This window comes from Cordyceps javanica, chromosome 1 (assembly GCF_051103115.1).
Source record: "Cordyceps javanica chromosome 1, complete sequence".
Taxonomy (NCBI): Eukaryota; Fungi; Ascomycota; class Sordariomycetes; order Hypocreales; family Cordycipitaceae; genus Cordyceps; species Cordyceps javanica.
This window is the reverse complement of record NC_139295.1, coordinates 3127836-3143858: the sequence shown is the minus strand read 5'-3', so window position 1 is coordinate 3143858 and position 16023 is coordinate 3127836. Positions and strand designations below refer to the sequence as shown.

At 56.3% G+C, this 16023-nt stretch overlaps 3 protein-coding genes across 3 annotated transcripts; 2 read left to right on the top strand and 1 right to left on the bottom strand.

Moving 5' to 3' along the window:
• Positions 1 to 120: 120 nt before the first annotated feature.
• On the top strand, positions 121 to 2871 carry V2A60_000943 (uncharacterized protein; the record flags this gene model as incomplete). The annotated part of the gene is made up of 1 exon (XM_083252309.1): positions 121 to 2871. The coding sequence occupies one exon, from the start codon at positions 121 to 123 to the stop codon at positions 2869 to 2871; it is 2751 nt and encodes a 916-aa protein (XP_083108435.1).
• Positions 2872 to 9303: 6432 nt separating this feature from the next.
• Positions 9304 to 12925, top strand: V2A60_000942 (uncharacterized protein; the record flags this gene model as incomplete). The annotated part of the gene is made up of 2 exons (XM_083252308.1): positions 9304 to 9911; positions 9964 to 12925. The coding sequence occupies 2 exons, from the start codon at positions 9304 to 9306 to the stop codon at positions 12923 to 12925; spliced, it is 3570 nt and encodes a 1189-aa protein (XP_083108434.1).
• A 697-nt stretch (positions 12926 to 13622) lies between these two features.
• Positions 13623 to 15854, bottom strand: V2A60_000941 (RNA exonuclease; the record flags this gene model as incomplete). The annotated part of the gene is made up of 1 exon (XM_083252307.1): positions 13623 to 15854. The coding sequence occupies one exon, from the start codon at positions 15852 to 15854 to the stop codon at positions 13623 to 13625; it is 2232 nt and encodes a 743-aa protein (XP_083108433.1).
• Positions 15855 to 16023: the final 169 nt, after the last annotated feature.

Genomic DNA, 16023 nt, shown 5'->3' with positions numbered 1-16023 from the left:
CAGTTCCATGAGCAAACAGAGGGGGATGAAGAATACCATTATTGCTTAAAAGACCACTTGAACTCTACAAAAAGAAGAGGAGAAAGATCAAGCTCCGCAAATGCGGATGTATTAGAAGCAATGCCTATCGCGAAACTCGGTCCTGAGACTGCCCGGCTCATCGGCTCGTCCGCCGGCATCACATCGCCGTACGCCGTCGTCAAGGAGCTCCTGGAGAACGCCATCGATGCCGGCGCCGACACTGTCGAGATTCTCATCTCGCCGAACACGCTGGACCAGATCCGCGTCCGCGACAACGGCCGCGGCGTCTCTCTCGACGACCTCGACGCCCTCGGACGGCCGGGCCATACCTCCAAGCTGACCGCGTTTGACGAGCTGGCCGCCGGCCGCGTGCCCACGCTCGGCTTCCGCGGCTACGGGCTCGCTAACATTATCCAAGTTACCGCCGCCGGAGGCGTTCATGTCGTTACCAGGACGTCCGAGGAGCCAGTCGCCGCCAAGGTCCAGCTGCTGGCCGGGGCGGCCGGCTGCCGCGAGGGCGAGGGCGAGGGCGTCGGGCGGCGGTTCGGGCCCGTGTCTGCGCCCACGGGCACCGAGGTGCACGCCGCCGGCCTCTTTGGTAACATGCCGCCGAGGAGGCAGCGCCTGCTCAAGGAGAGCAAAAAGACAATGACCAGGATCAAAGAGCTACTGCCGGCCTATGTGCTGGCCAACGCGAACCTGCGCATCGGCTTCAAGGTGCTGGGAGATGACAAGCAGTCTTGCTGGCTGGGCCAGACGAGAGAACGCGACATGAAGCAGTCGGTCCTCGAAGTGTTTGGCGTGTCGGTGGCCGCCAACGGGCAGACGCACCGATTTGCTGGCGGCGGCAGTGCGGCATCGGGGACTGCCGACATAGGCGGCAGCACCGGTGTTTTTACGTTGGTGGCGTTTCTGCCAAACCCGGACGGCGACCAAAAAGCCATGGCGGGAAAGGGATCTTTCATCTCCGTTAATGGGCGACCCCTTAGCTCCACGATGGGGATCGGAAAGGCGCTCGCGGGCGTCTTCAAGGCCAAGATACAACAGAGCTGGCAGCAGCGCGGACAGCCGCCCGTGCAGAAGCCGCTCCTGCTGCTCGAAATTTCCTGTCCATTTTCAGAGTATGACGCCAACACAGCGACTTTGAAGGACGATGTACTCTTTGTGGATGCGGACGGTCTGCTACGGACGTTCGAGGAGCTGTGTTCAACGGTCTATGGTAAAATCGCCGCGGTGCCGGGGCGCACCGGGCCAAGAGCGACGAATCAGGAGAACAAGAATGACAATGCGACTACTACAGATTGTTCCATGATGCCAGCAAAGATGGAAACGCTCGTGTCAGTGCAGATGCGCACCACGTCCAGCGTCAACATGTGCCGAACCAACAGCAACACAACCGACGAAGGAATCGACTTTCAGGAGGTCCTGGTGACTGTCCCAGAAAGGCGGCCGTTATCCGAGGAAAAGGAGAGCGCGAGATACAAGGCAAAAAAACCCCACCTAGCCACCAATAGCGCGCCAAAGCAGCTGGTCCGTGGAATTGAGCGATACTTTGAGCCGATCGGGACCGACTTCGAGATTGCCACCGACGAGACTGCCACACCCGAGAGACCACCACAACCACCAGCTAGGGAGGAGACTAGTAGTAATCGAAGCAGCATTAGTAGCGGTAGCCTTGATAGAGAGAAAGGAGCGGCCCGCGGCGCGTTTGAGCGGATGCCCCTGAATGATGTGCCCGACTCCGCGCTCAATACCCTGGCCGGCGGCATCCGTGATTCGTCGCCGTCGGGTGACGACTCGAGCCATCAAGGCGACGGGCCTCGCCTCAGCGACCTGCACAGCACGAGCTGGAGCATACGGAACCTTTTACAGCAGCGTGTCTTGGACGTGCCATCCAGGGGCAGCAGCAGCAACAACAGCAGCAGCCACCACAACACCACAATGTCGGCCAGCCCGGTTCCACAAACACGAGGTCAGCGCGACGAGGTCGGGCGACGGGTCGTTTTGCGTCCCCAACTGCCGATGACGACGCCGATTCGCTCGACGACGCCGCCTTCTTCTTCTGATCCTGTGATCCGGCACGAACCGTTCTTCGTGCCTGCGGCCTCGTACGTCGAAGTGTCAGGGCTGCAGCCTTCGCCGGCAAGCTCGAGTACCTCCGGGAGAAGTGCTCTAGTCGAGGAGCCTCGGGCTACCGAGCAGCAGCAAGGGCAGGTAATAAGGCTACAGGCTTTGCCGAGTACAAGAAATGGACAGCGTAGTTACAGGGGCGGCTTCGCGTCCGGCGTGATTACGGCTCCCGCTCCGCTGGGTCGTTCGCCGCCAGCCACTCGGCCAAGGCAGCACCAGCACCAGCAAATCGCCACTGCAGGACGGCCCCTGGCGCGGCGGCAAGAATACGAAGGAAATGGCAACGCCGCTACGCCCGAAGGAGGGTCGCTGGGGCGCCCGGGCTTCATGGGCCATGGCTGTGACCGTCGCACGGCAGACTTGCCACTACTACGCCAGGCCAATCCCGCCGACGACCAGACGAGTGATGTGGAAAGCGTGGACACGCCGCCACGGCCAAAGCGACGACGTGGCCAGGACGCTGCCGGCCAGGTCAGGCCGGCGAAACAGGGGGACCAGAGACTGGTGCTGCCGTTGGAGAGCATACCCCCAGACATGGCTACTTGGCGTAACGTCCTCACAACAGACGTGGACTTTTCCGATGTGAGGATATTGATGGGCATGGAGAGGCAACTCGACTTGTACATTACCAGCGGGACCCTGGCACTGGGTCTGAGAGGTGTGACGAGGCACGATGCCGTGCTGTTGGAGTCTCGTGTGAGGCGACTCTGCCGAGTTTGAGGCACCATGAATATATATGTCTATCTACGAAAAGGTGGCTTTTGCTATAGTACACTGGCTAGAAAATTCGCGTTCTTGGTAGCTAACAAGAGAATAAATGACTACTATTTCGCCAACCATATCATAGCTCCGAAGAAGGAAGATGCATGCTTCCGACCCAATGGTGTCAGCCGCAGTGACGAGCATTGGTGAAGTGGAGTTGTTGGCGAGTTCAAATCTAGGAGGGAGACACAGGAGTAGGCCCTGACTACTTGTGTACCGGAGATTAAATGCGACGGAGCATGGCAGGGCTGCACTTGTACGGTCTCGGAACACCCACACTGATTGGTCACATATCGCTTGTGTTTATGGTCGCCTTCCCTGCCGAAGTTGTCTCCTCCTATGTGCATGATTGTCAGATACTGCAATTGGGGGGCAAAAAGCTCGCAAACGTAGGAGCAACAGCAGGGATCAAAGGTAGTATTCTTGTATACCGCCAGTTATTCGAAAGAGTGAAGAGAATCGGAGAACTTGGCGTCGATCTGCGTGATATGAGTGAAACGGACTGCTATCAACAGGATTTTGCTGAAACTGTAAGCCGATTCAGCCGATAAGACCTGCGGAGGGCTGTCCACGGCGGAAACAAAAGAAATCGACGTTGGGAATCCTTGAGCCAACTCCTCCCACACTTACAAAAATAGCGAGAGAGAGAGAGAGAAAGAGAGAGAGAGAGAGAGAAAGAGAGAGAGAGAGAGAGAAAGAGAGAGAGAGAGAGAGAAAGAGAGAGAGAGAGAGAGAAAGAGAGAGAGAGAGAGAGAAAGAGAGAGAGAGAGAGAGAAAGAGAGAGAGAAAGAGAGAGAGAGAGAGAGAGAAAGAGAGAGAGAGAGAGAGAAAGAGAGAGAGAGAGAGAGGGTTCAACTCCGACGTCGCCACTTGCTGTCATGCATCTGAAGCCAGCGCCGGGAGCTCCCGCCACCTCTCCAAGTTGGATCCGGGAAGGAGGCGATACTCGCAATGGAATTCGTTCGCTTCAGAGCTGATGATGGAAAATAGGAGCAGTTGCATGGTGGATATTGCAAGGCAGCTAAAGCAGTGAGGAGGTCAAAGGCTAAAGTAAAGATGAAAGGAGCACGTTTGTTCACAATGGTCCGCACAAAAGGACTATGATGCTGATCCAATATTTCGCGTGGGAGTCCTGGGGAGGGGATGAGCTGGGCGGTCTGACGATGCATCGAACCACAACCATTGTGATGCGTTTCTCGCCTAGCACATCCCGATGGTGCAGCGTTCGGTGATGTGATCGTTTGGTTCCATAGCAAGGCCTCATCTTTCCTCGTTGTGACTATCAGTATGGCGTCCCGCGCTCACCGGAAAGCGCCTCGCGCTACTTTCCCATATTCTTGCGTAGTCTTTGAGAACGGATACGCCATGCATTGATTGCCTTGAATCGTGGCATCAGTAGTATCGACGAGCACTGCGCAGTTGAGCCATCAGCCGCCATGCTGGACGACTGGCCCGGCAGGCTGTTTCTTTAGTTTTGGTCAACGGGGGAAAACCAACAACAAAGTAAACTGTGGTACTAAATCTTTCCCCTTCTTGGCCTTGATTGCCCGTCCATCTTCCCGGGATGAAAACCACGATTGTGCAAGGCGGCTAATTTGCCCCCCTGGGCCTTTCAGACCTGGTTTCACTCAGTCGACGCCTGGCAGCTGCAAACCGGGATGACGGACAACGCCAAGACGAGAGAGGCTGATGAAGCCTTTCCCACGCCAAGGGAGCTTCGCGCCCTCTTCCCTACCTTTCGCCCTCTTGTCTCGCCGCGCAGAAAATGAGCACCGCGCCGGCTAGCATCCGGGAGGCTGCATTTTGTTTTAAGCCTGTACTTAAAAGTGCGACGAGCCTGAGGAGTGCGCGCGCGCCAGCAACGTGACGCGGCGCTTGATGGACGCGGGTGATGTCGCGCGGTTGGCTCAAGCCTTAGCAGAGTTCAAAAGTCCGTACAAGTCAAAATGAGGATATCAGGACAAGCGACAAGCCTCAGAACAAGCCAGATTCGACGTTGTCTGTACATTTAAGAAGAAAGCACGAGACGAGCTGCCTGTGACCTTTGACGTCTAGCTCATCATATATAACACGCTGTGGTCCATGGCGTCGACCTGTGAGAGAACACCGCTCCATCCCGATTGCCTGTGTACTTTGGCGAGTCAAAGTTTAGCGCGAGATGCTAACTATTGATGGCCCGCACCCCGGAGAAGGATACGACTGCCGTATACGGATGAAGGATGCCAGAGCCTCGAGTAATATACAACGTGGTTTGCAACATGGACTGGTTGGTAATCGCAGCGACAGGGAACACGGCCACCCGCCGCCACCTTGGAAAGCATTTGCTTGTTGCCCACATTGGAAACCAAGGCCGTGCGGGAGAGAGTAGCGGCGATGGCGTGCAGTAGCGGCTGTCTACGGACTAGTTTTTCTCGTATCCAGCAGTGGGCTGGTCTTGATTATCAGGCCGGCCGAAAATTAAAGAAGCTGGCAGTGGAGAAGGGGAGGAGACGTGGCGCTCGGATGGCGTCGTAGGGCGTGGACGGCTGGTTGTTTTGATATATTTTTATCACCTTTTTTTTTCTTTTTCTCTTCCCCCGGTTGGCGGCGCGCTACTTACTACTCACGGCGCGCCGCAGACGTCGTGATGTGTGTGTGCGCTGACGATTGGCGCGCTGTGATATATAAGGCAAATATGCCAACCTTCTTGCCATGTACGACCATAGCCGAGTGAAAAATCTGGATCCCGTCTGATCTCCGAACGACAACCACTTGAGCGCCAGATTAGTAGTTGGGTCGGTGACGACCAGCGAACACCGGGTGTTGTACATTTTTTGTTTCTTTTTTTTTGGTCGTGGGAGGGAGAGACAGTTTGGGAGTGTACTACAAGAAAACACGGGATGCTGTCCTGGGAGCCTCTGTCTACTTTTACCTTGTTTGCCCAATTGCAAACTTGTGACGGTCAAAATACTTGTTATGACGTCTTACGGTGTCTTGTGGTGTCTATGTAGACCAGGGGACGTCGAGGCTTGCTTTTGCGCCAGGAGTGATGCGCATACCCATCAGAGGCGTAACATGAAGCCCTTGACGTAAGAGGCAGCTGCAGGCGGTATTGCTCTCAAAAACTGAGAAGCACGTCTTGAAAACGATGTCAATGTACGGAAGAGTAGGGTGTTATCGTCGGTATGGTGTGGTAGGGCTGGCAAAGATTCGCGATCTGCCCATGTTTACTCAGTATAGCGTTTCAGCGACAAAGTGGGGGGTGGACGACGCTGGATACCCGTATAAGTAGAGTGAAAGCACATGGATGGAATCTTGGCCAAGTCAAGCCGCGCCAATACCATGCGGGATGATGTACTCCGTATGTGGAATGGATTTCGGAGAATTCGGCCCGCGTACGATAGGCAAGGGTGGCTCGGTATAAGAGATATCATCAAGAGGCTCTAGTTCCTAGGCTCAGGAGGCTGGCTGGCCAGGCAGGTGACAGGCAGGCTAGCTGGGGCTGTCGGGAACTAATAATAAGCCCGTATATGGCTGTCTGTACGGATACGGATTACAGATACTTGCAAGGGACCATACTTTGGTCATGCCAAAGGGGGGTTGATACGGTTGATACGTGTCGCCGGGGTACGACTCGATGTGGCGAGCAGATTGGGAACAGGGTTTTGGGACGACGGTGTTGATATTGCTGGGGGTTTCTAGAATGACGCAGGCTTTGATGCCGGATCAAGATGGAGAAGTGCCGAAGCAAGGGGGTTTCCTTTTTTTCTTCTTTTTTCTTCTTTTTTTTTTTTTTTTCACAAGATTCTTTCTGGTTTGTCATTAAGCTGATCGTAGTACAGACCATGATGGCAGTATCTTGGAGGTTTCTCTGCTCTCTTTTTCTTTTTACCTTGCACTGCCTCAAAGCCTTGGTGTTGGCGGCGCAGCAAAAGATGAGAGGGAGGGAGGCTAGCAGGGGGCAGGGCAGGACAGGCAGTCCGCTGGCAGGCAGAGAGTACTGATAGGACAAGCCTGAACCAAAAGGTGCCAGCAGAAACGGCAGGGGCCCACATATCCCTTGCGTTGGACTGTGGGTTTGTGTCTCTGTCATGTTAAATATAGAAAAAGAAGGGCCTGCGGATAAAGGGTGAGTGAATGAAGAGCCAAAAGGATGAACGAAGCTTTGTGTAGGTTGATGAAGAGAAGACGGAAAGGGAGCCACGAGCTTCCTGTGCAAAGGAGATGTTGCTGCAGAAACAGACGTGTCACGGCAGCATGTTTGCGTTGCACGGTGGTGGAAGACGTGACGCAGTTTGGGAAGGATTGGAGAGATGAGGGAGATGAGCAGGATGAATCAGACGAGTATTGATGCTTTGGCGTGGGATGGATGATTTTAGTATGGCTTTATTATGATTAGGCAAAGCCGGATCCGGCTGTGATGCTGACGGTGAGGTAGGGACAGTGTGTCGGGGCCAAAGATGTACCTAGATGTACTTGCATTGGGAGCTACCAAAGTAAAAGCAGGGACCCTTTCTACTTACTTAGGGACATGGGTCGCAACGAATTTGGCTTCCTGTATTAAGTAACAATCGCAAGCAGTACGTATTACGGATACTCGAGTACGAATCTACAAGTGCGTAATAAATCATAAGTTTATCCGTGTATGCCCTCCAATCTCTTACTCAGTATCCGTACCTACTCAGTGCAGGTTACTCAGGTAAGTAGCTACCGGTACTTGAACTACTTATTAAGAGGTAACTACCTACCCAGTGCCCACTCACTGTAACTGAGAACTTGCCGAGCTGCCAAGTAAGTACGCAGTATCCGTAAGTACCTACCAGTAAGTAAGTATTGCAGTACTTAGTGCCTGAGTACCTACCTAACTACGTAGTACCTTACTTGGTACCGCATTCGAGTTGGCATCTGCAGTGGCTGGCTGCCTGGCTGGCTGGACATGTATGTCGATAAGATGCATGCATATATCAACCAGACAACCGTCCACTCAGCAACGCATGCCGAAATTTACAAAGCATCCTCTTCATTTCCTGCAATATAATGAGAATCCATTTTCTCCATTCTCCCTCCGTCGCGCCGGTGATGACGCCGGGTGCTAATACGTTGAGCAACTTGGCCCAACCGGCTTCATCTTTGTTATTGGGCCCGCGTATTCCCCAAGGGCTTGTGTGGTTGGATGCCAGGTTGTTAGCGCCTGGACGGCGTCCTTTTGGGCCTTGATTAGCGGCGCCCGACGGTCGGGACAGTTGGCAGGCTGGCAGGCAGTTGGCATGGGCAAATGGCAGCCTGTCAGTACTTGCAAGTCGCTGTTGAAACGCCATCAGCTACTTACACTTCTTTACTTATTGGGTACGTCGCCATCGAGCATGGATATGGTCAAGGATGACCAGGGACTTGACGACGAGGGCTCGGAGTACGGAGTACTTTGAGGTACATTGCTCTCAGTGCTGATGCACGACCTCCCCACTGTAGCTATCTAGGTACTTAGCAGCTAGGCAGGTTGACAGTAGACAGGCTGCCGCTGCAGCCAATATCCAGCACTGCCAGCCATTGTTCCCATTTTTATTTTATTTTATTTCTTTTTTCTCTTGCCTTTTTTTTTTCTGGCCTTGCCCGTACGGATACAGCGCCGAAGCTCACCCATGACAAGGACCAAAAAAAAAAAAAAAAACCACCAGCCACTTCAAGCAGCACTGCCATTGCCATTGCCTGCTTGCCTTGCCTATTGTCTGCCCACCACCACCAAACCCTCCTCTTGTTTCTACTTGCCGTGAGGCTGTCGTCCATCCATCCCCCTCTTCCTCTCCATCATCACCATCGTTTCTTCCTCTTGTGCCTCCTTCGTTGGCATTGATTTTCTATTCAGCACCTTCGCTCGCACATGTAATCCTTTTGATCTTAATTCTACCACGCCTCGTTCCGCTCTTCTCTGCACCGCGCACTTCCCATCTACCCGTCCCACCCCGTTTGCGAAACCGTCGCCCGTTTTCTCTGTTCGACCACCACACCGGTTAACCGCAAAAACTCAAATACGAAACGAATTGCCGTTGCCTGCCGATAAACAGCCCCCATTAACACTCTGTGACGATGCGTCTTTTCTGACCTTGGTTCCCCGGATTTTTTTTTTCCTGTTCCTGAATTTTTCTTGTTGCCTGGTCTCTCTGCGCGGTTCCAAACCCGCAAGCCGGACGCTCTTGTTTCTACGGCTTGTTCGCGATTACATCCCGTTCACAGATTTCCATGATGCGAAAACCGCGCCTTGGTGCGGCTCGTCCAACCGCCCTCGAGCCGCCCCAACTTCACTCGCAAACAAGCTGCCGACGTGTTTCTCGTGGTAAAAAATCCCGTCTGGAAACGCAAGCTAGTCGATGTCACAGCCCGCCGGGTGATGATTGCTACCCTCGCTCGCTCACCATGGAGGACTCGACTTCGACTTCGACTTCGACCTCGACCTCGACCTCGACCTCGACCCGCACTCCCCGTCCTTCTCGGCCCATCCTCACACAGTTAGCTAGCCCAGCCCGCTCGCGGCAGCGCCTGCTCAACCGCCTCACGCCGTCTTCCACGCTCCTCATCTATGCCGTCTTGGCGCTTTTGCTTGCCGCCGTCCCCGTCTCGGCTGTTAGGATTCCCTTCACCAACTGCCTCGACGAAAAGTACATTTCCGCCCACAGGCTGCAATGGCGGCCCGTCTATGCCGATGCTAGATTCGACACCACCGATCCGAGACATACGCTCGAGGTCACCGTATGGGGCAATGTCACCGGCTCCCAAGACCCGGCGAACCCTCCACCTACCCTCAGAGATGATCCCAACCGTCTCTACTGGAAAGACGATGCCAAAACAAACGGAAAGATCGTTCAAACGGCTAATCCCGATGCTGCGCACCCTAATGCCACTACACTATATCGCAGAGTAGACGTCCTCACCTACCGCCCGGTCAACGAGCGCGTCTTCTTCTGCTCCCAGGCCCTCAACGGCGGCCAATGCCCGCTGGGGCCTTACTTTAACACAACGCCAGTGTATGTTGAATCCGCAACTCGTTACATGTCGCGCGCTAACTTTTGGATCTAGCGACTTTCCCGCAAACATCACTACCCTCCCACGCAGCCTTTCCTCATTTCCCTACATGAACCTTACTCACGACTTCGGTTCCTCGTACTCATTCTCCACCTTTGCTTCCACACTTCTGCTGCTCTACGGTGACGAAGGAGCCACCAACATTGGCTGCATCTCGTCCACCATAACCCCGGATCTCGGCTCGAATCGCAACGTCGTCAAGTTCCTGCCACTCGTCATTCTCATCATCTGTGGTTTCGCTGTCGTCTTCGCCGGCAATTTTAGCCCATGGGGCTCTACAGACATCTTTCAATGGTCCTCCAACTATGGCCGAGATGCCGATCAATTGAGACTGGTGACGCCCGGGTTTGGAGACTGCCTTCAGTACATCCAGTTCGCCGTCTTGACTGGTGCTCTGAGCATCGGATACCCTGGATTCTACCAACCAATTGTCAGCCAGGCCGCCTGGTCCACCATCATGTTCAATGAGAGCTTCGTCACCAACAAGCCTGGCTGGCGCGAAGTCGTTGATGGCATCTACGTCACAAGCTTGGACAACAAATACGGTCTGCAGCACATGGGCCAGCTCGTCGGCATGGCTGATCATCAGGACATTTGGGCCGGCATGATGGTCTGGCTCTGTGTAATTGTCCTTGCCGTCTTTGTCGTTGCGCAGCTTGGCTTTCTCGTACAGTGGATTTACCGCCGTTCCACCAAGACAGCAGAGGAGGATCTTCGCGCCAAAAACATACCCTTTTCCATCGGCAACGTTGTCCGCGTTCTCTACAACTACATGCTGCTGCCCATCGTCGCTTTCTCTGCTTACCAACTCGTGATTGCCGGATCCGCCCCAGTCTATTGCGTTGTCCTGGCCTGTTTGACCCTGGTTGTACTGATTGCATTCGCCACATACTTGCTGTTCTTGATTGTCACCACGCGGCCCAAATCTGTTCTGTTTGACGACTTGCCCATCGTGCTCCGTTTCGGCCCTCTCTACAACACGTATTCGGACGAGGCTGCTACCTTTGCTTTCATCCCGCTTGTGCTGCAAATCTGTCGCGGTCTGGCTATTGGTGCTGTTCAGCCGAGCGGCCTGGCTCAGATTGTCATTCTCGCCATTTGTGAAGTCATACAGATCTTCACCCTCAACGCTGTAAAGCCGTTTCAGTCCCCAACCTCGATGAACGCCTACCACACCGTCTTCTCTTGTCTGCGGCTTGTCACCATTCTACTCATGGTCGCATTTGTGCCTGGTCTTGGCGTCACAGAAGGACCCAAAGGCTGGATAGGTTATGCTATTCTTGTCGTACATGGCTGTGTCCTTATTTTTGGGTTCCTCATCAGCGCGTTGCAGACAATCCTCGAGGTCGTTGCCCGCATGCTGGGGGCCGGCCGCGATAGCACTGTTGGCTCGACTAGAGGAGGATTGTCCAAGATTTTTGGCATGAGACAGCTCAACAAGCGCGAGTCCCATCGCGCAATCCCGTCGAGAACTAGTCAGCTCTCTTCTTCGGCAATGATTGACACAGAAAAGGCAAACCGAGCAGGATACATGCTCGCCAACGGACGAGTTCGAAGCAGCTCAGGAGCAAGCCTCGGTACCATCATGGCCGCAAACAGGCATCGCAGCAGCTCCGTTCTTGACGGCACCGAAATCTATGCCAACCCACAGCGACCCGCGGAGAGCCCGGCCTCGTATCTACCTGGAACACCAGGCGAGACAAGCACCTTTTCATTCCTTCCCTCCCCTAAAACCGCCGCCCGACCTAATCATGCCCCTCCGGGCCATCCCCCAACACTCGCCGCTCTCGAAGCCGCTGATCCGTATTACCGACCGCCTCGCAGGCGTCGATCGACCAACGAGAATTCGCCGCAAGAGCCTATTTCGGGGCATTTCATAGCTGATCAGCCTGGCCTTTTGCAGCCATCTGGCCATTTGGGTGAGCCTGGCGACATTGCTGCTGACATTTCTCGTGGTGCAACGCCAGTAGCGCCTGGCACGGGACTCGGCCCACCAGGCACCGCCAACGCCGCTCTAAACGCCGTACCAAACCGGCCGGATTATTCAACGCGTGAGGTCGATTTCTATTATGGTGTTCGCGGCCCGGCGCTCAATTCTGATGGCCTTGGTCGGAAGCTTGGTACCGGACCCGCCGATCCCACCGGTCCCATTGCCACTGCTACGAGCTGGTTCCGCAACATTCTGGGTGGAAAGAGTAAAGATAAGAGCAAGGGGTTCGAAGTCGTCCGCAGTTCGAGGATGCCACCTGCCATGGCCCGCAATGCTGGCTTTGGCGATGAGACGCCGCCTGAGGGTATTCCTGTTGCTCTTGGCGTGCTAAGAAATGGCCCCATCGATGATGAAGACGAGGACGACAACTTGCAACCCAATCGCGCGCCCAAACCGACCACGACGCTGCTTACAACAGAAGGAGAGGCTCGTGACTCGGACCACGAGGACGAAGACGAGCCATCCCATGAGCCTGGCAAATCGAGACCCGTCAGCCCCATGACAAGCGACGATGAGGATGACGACGACGGCCAAGACTCCATGTACTACGACGCGCCTGATATTCCTCGCAAGAGCTCGAAGCGTGACTCTACCAATGCCTCACACCGTCATATGCCGTCGCTCAGCATCGTCGACTCACAAGATGCCGGGTCATCGTCTCACGTCAGAGACGATAGATCTGAGCAGGCTCAAAAGCACGTCAGCTCACTCTCGATTGATCCTCCCAAGCTGCCCAGTCTACCATTTGAGCGCACCAAGTCTCAAAAGCGCCTGTCTTCCACGTCCTCGATGGAGTTCAACGAAGGGTTTACCACCGTCGACCTGACCAGCGAGCGTCCCGCCAGCTACGGCATGGTATCCCAGCACCCAATCAGTAGAGTGGACCCGGCGCATCCCGAGGCTGCTCTACACAGCAGCTCAGCAGAGCTTGTGGACGAGAATGGTGTGCCAAAGATGCACCGGTAAAACAAATGCTCAACGACTTTCGTTGAACCGTTTTGTGATGGACGACTCTTTTTGATAGAACACACACGCACACACGCACGCACACACGCACACACGCACGCACACACGCACACATACACACAGAGAACACACACACACTCAAAACATATGGAATCTTAAAAGCATGCGCGTCCATTTGATAGAAGGACGTTAATACGGATGAGGGCGATATTCTGCAATTTGTTTTCACTTGAACTTTTAGCGGCTTGCTTGGACTGTTTAACAAAGTGTACATTTGTCTTTTATTTTTCCTCTAATTGGATATTGACTCTCACGGGAGAGATACAAATTGGGACATGAATAGGTTTTTCCTTGTCTCCTGGTTGGATTATACTGGTAATAGCAAGGCTCCAGGCCGAGACTAGGCACGGCCAATGAATATAGCGATCATTTCAACCCTTGTCCGACCTCTTTTTTTTTTCGTAACCCTGTGAACATGTGCAAGTGTGTATATGCATTCCTTGAACAGCTTCTAACTGACCGCCCGCTAGTGGTATATTGATGCCAGATGGCTAGTGACAACTTTTGGCCCTTTGCTCTATTCCTTTTCCCTGATGCCACGGTATAGATAGAAAATGCCCACATACTCCTTCCCCTTTTTTTGAATTGTGTGTGAGTGTGTGTGTACAAGTGTGTGCTGTCTGTGTGTTGATTTCGTTCATTTGACCGTGATGAAGCCGATGCCAGACCGGGCCTTTTGTACCGCGCGCTTGAGCGCCTGCTCCTCGACGTCGGTCCACTGCACGCTCAGCTCGTCCCACTTGCGGCCCGGCGTGTTGTACTCCTTGCGCCACTGCGCCTGCGCGGCCTGCAGCGCGGCCATGCGCCGGGGGTCGCCCGAGCCGCTGTACAGGATGAGAGCGGTGCACGGCGGCAGCGCGGCGTGGATGCGCGCGACGCGCTCCGTCAGCCTCCGGACGCAGCCCTCCAGGCCCCCGTCGTCCTGGTTCTCGGCCTCGTCGGCCTCGCCCGCCTTGTCCTCTCCCAGCGGCGCGCCGCCGCCGCCGCCGCCGCCGCCGCCGGTACGGTTCGTGTTCCACCACCCCTGCCGGGCCTCGAGCTCGCGGAGCCGCGCCCACGTGAAGTCGACCCCGCCGCCGCGGACCTCCTTGCCGTCGGGGTCGCCGCGGACGCAGCGCAGCACGGCGTCGACGACCTCGTCGTCGGACGCGCAGCCGAAGCGCACGGTGGCGCCGCCGCCGTAGCCCTTGCCCGGGTCGCCCCAGTCGACGGCGGCGCTCGTCCGGCCGACTTCGACGCCGCCGAGGGCCGCGTCGCCGCCTTGCGCCTTGTAGGCGGTCCCTGCGCGGGCGAGCCGCCGGAAGAGGTTCTCGCCCTGCGCGTCCGACGTGCCCCACGCGCGACCCTTTTCGCACTTTTGCTTGACCAGGTCCAGGCACGTGCGGGCGTCCTCGATCGAGTTGTGGCCGGCCTCGCCGCCCTTTTGGATGTGGCGCCCGAGATACTTCTCCGCGAGCCACTTGAGGGACGACTTGAGCGGCGGGCCCCGCGGGTGCGGAAAGAGCAGCGATGTGTCGACGATGAAGGGGTGCGTGAGCTGCATGGCCTTGGTGTCGGACTCGAGCGAGTGCCCGACGAGAATCGTCTGCGGCGTGAGGAGCGCGAGCAGCCGCGTCTGGACATCGGCGAGGGTCGTGGTGACGGGCGCAAGCATCGCCTCGGTGATGCCCGAGAAGCGCGTCAAGTAGTCGGTGATGGGCTTGGCTGGGCGCACGAGCTCGTCGAGGACCACGTCGCCGGACCAGTCCACGACGCTAACGCGGGTGAGCGCAAACTCGTCGGTGCCCGTCAGACACATCTCGCAGTCGAGCGCCAGCACCGTCCGACCGGCCGTCATGCTGCCCTGCTGCACATCCGCCTCGGCCACGGTCCCGTCCTCCGCATCCTCGACCGCTGTGCGTACCCAGCCCTCGGGCAGGACGAAGCCGTCGCGTGCCGCCGTGCCCGCCGGCAGCAGTGCCGGGTGGACCAGGTACCCGTTCTCGGCGAGCTCCGTCGCCGTGGCCATGTACTTGGTGATGCGAGTGCGCTCATTCTTCCATCCTGAGGGCTCGCGGGCGGGCTTGACGCCGCCCCCGCCGCCGCCCCCGCCGCCATTACCATTACCATTTTGCGCCTTGGACTTGTCTTTTGGCGCAGGCGTAGTGAGGAACGCTGCCATTGGGGAGTGCATCTTGCCGTGTCGGTCGTCGCCCGGCGTCTTGACCGGCCACAGGTGGGGGAACATGTCGGCAAAAGGCTGCAGCGCCTCCGTGAGGTTCTCCTTCTTCAGCGGCCGCGGGTAGTAGTCATCAGGCGAGGCGTGCTTCTGCTGCTGCTGCGTCTCCTTTGGCGGTGGGGCCGCGAGGTCGTCGTCGCGCGTCTCGTTGAACGTGGCCAGGTCCACGCCCGGCTTGAACATGGCCTCCTCCAGACCGGGCACCATGACGGCGACAATCTTGCGGAATGCTGGCCGGTGCGCCACGGCGCACCACTGGGGGCCGGTGCCGTCGGCGAAGATGTACGTCACCAGGTCGCGCAGGTGGCTGACGCCAATCCGCGACTGCAGCCGCGCATTGGGCGAGAATGTGATGGCAGGGTAGTTCTTTCCCGGCCGCGGTGCCTTCTTCTGCTTCTTTGACGAGCGGCTGACAGTTTGCCACTCGGCGTCGGTGCCAGCGCCATTCGCGGCCCCGTCAGCACCAGTCTTGGGTTTCTTCTCGGCTGCGGGCTTGTGCTGGTCGTCGACGGCGTCGTCATGCCCGTCGTGGGGGCTTGCGCGTTTCAGGCTGCTGCGCTCGCTGGGAGGCTGCGTCGAATTGTCGGCGGTAGCAGGGGCGATGTCTGGAGCCGGCGCCGGCGCCGGCGCCTTGTTCTCGTCTTCAGCCATGGCTGGCGTGGCTGGCTGCGCAGCGCTGTCGTTGAGGGACAGGCCGAGGAAGCTGCGTGCAACTGTCTTGGCTCGTCTGATCTTATTTTGTAGGTATGTTACCATTAGTTGAAAAAAACATGAGAGATGCCGAATACTATATCATGGAAAGAAGGTGTACAGTGGCGCA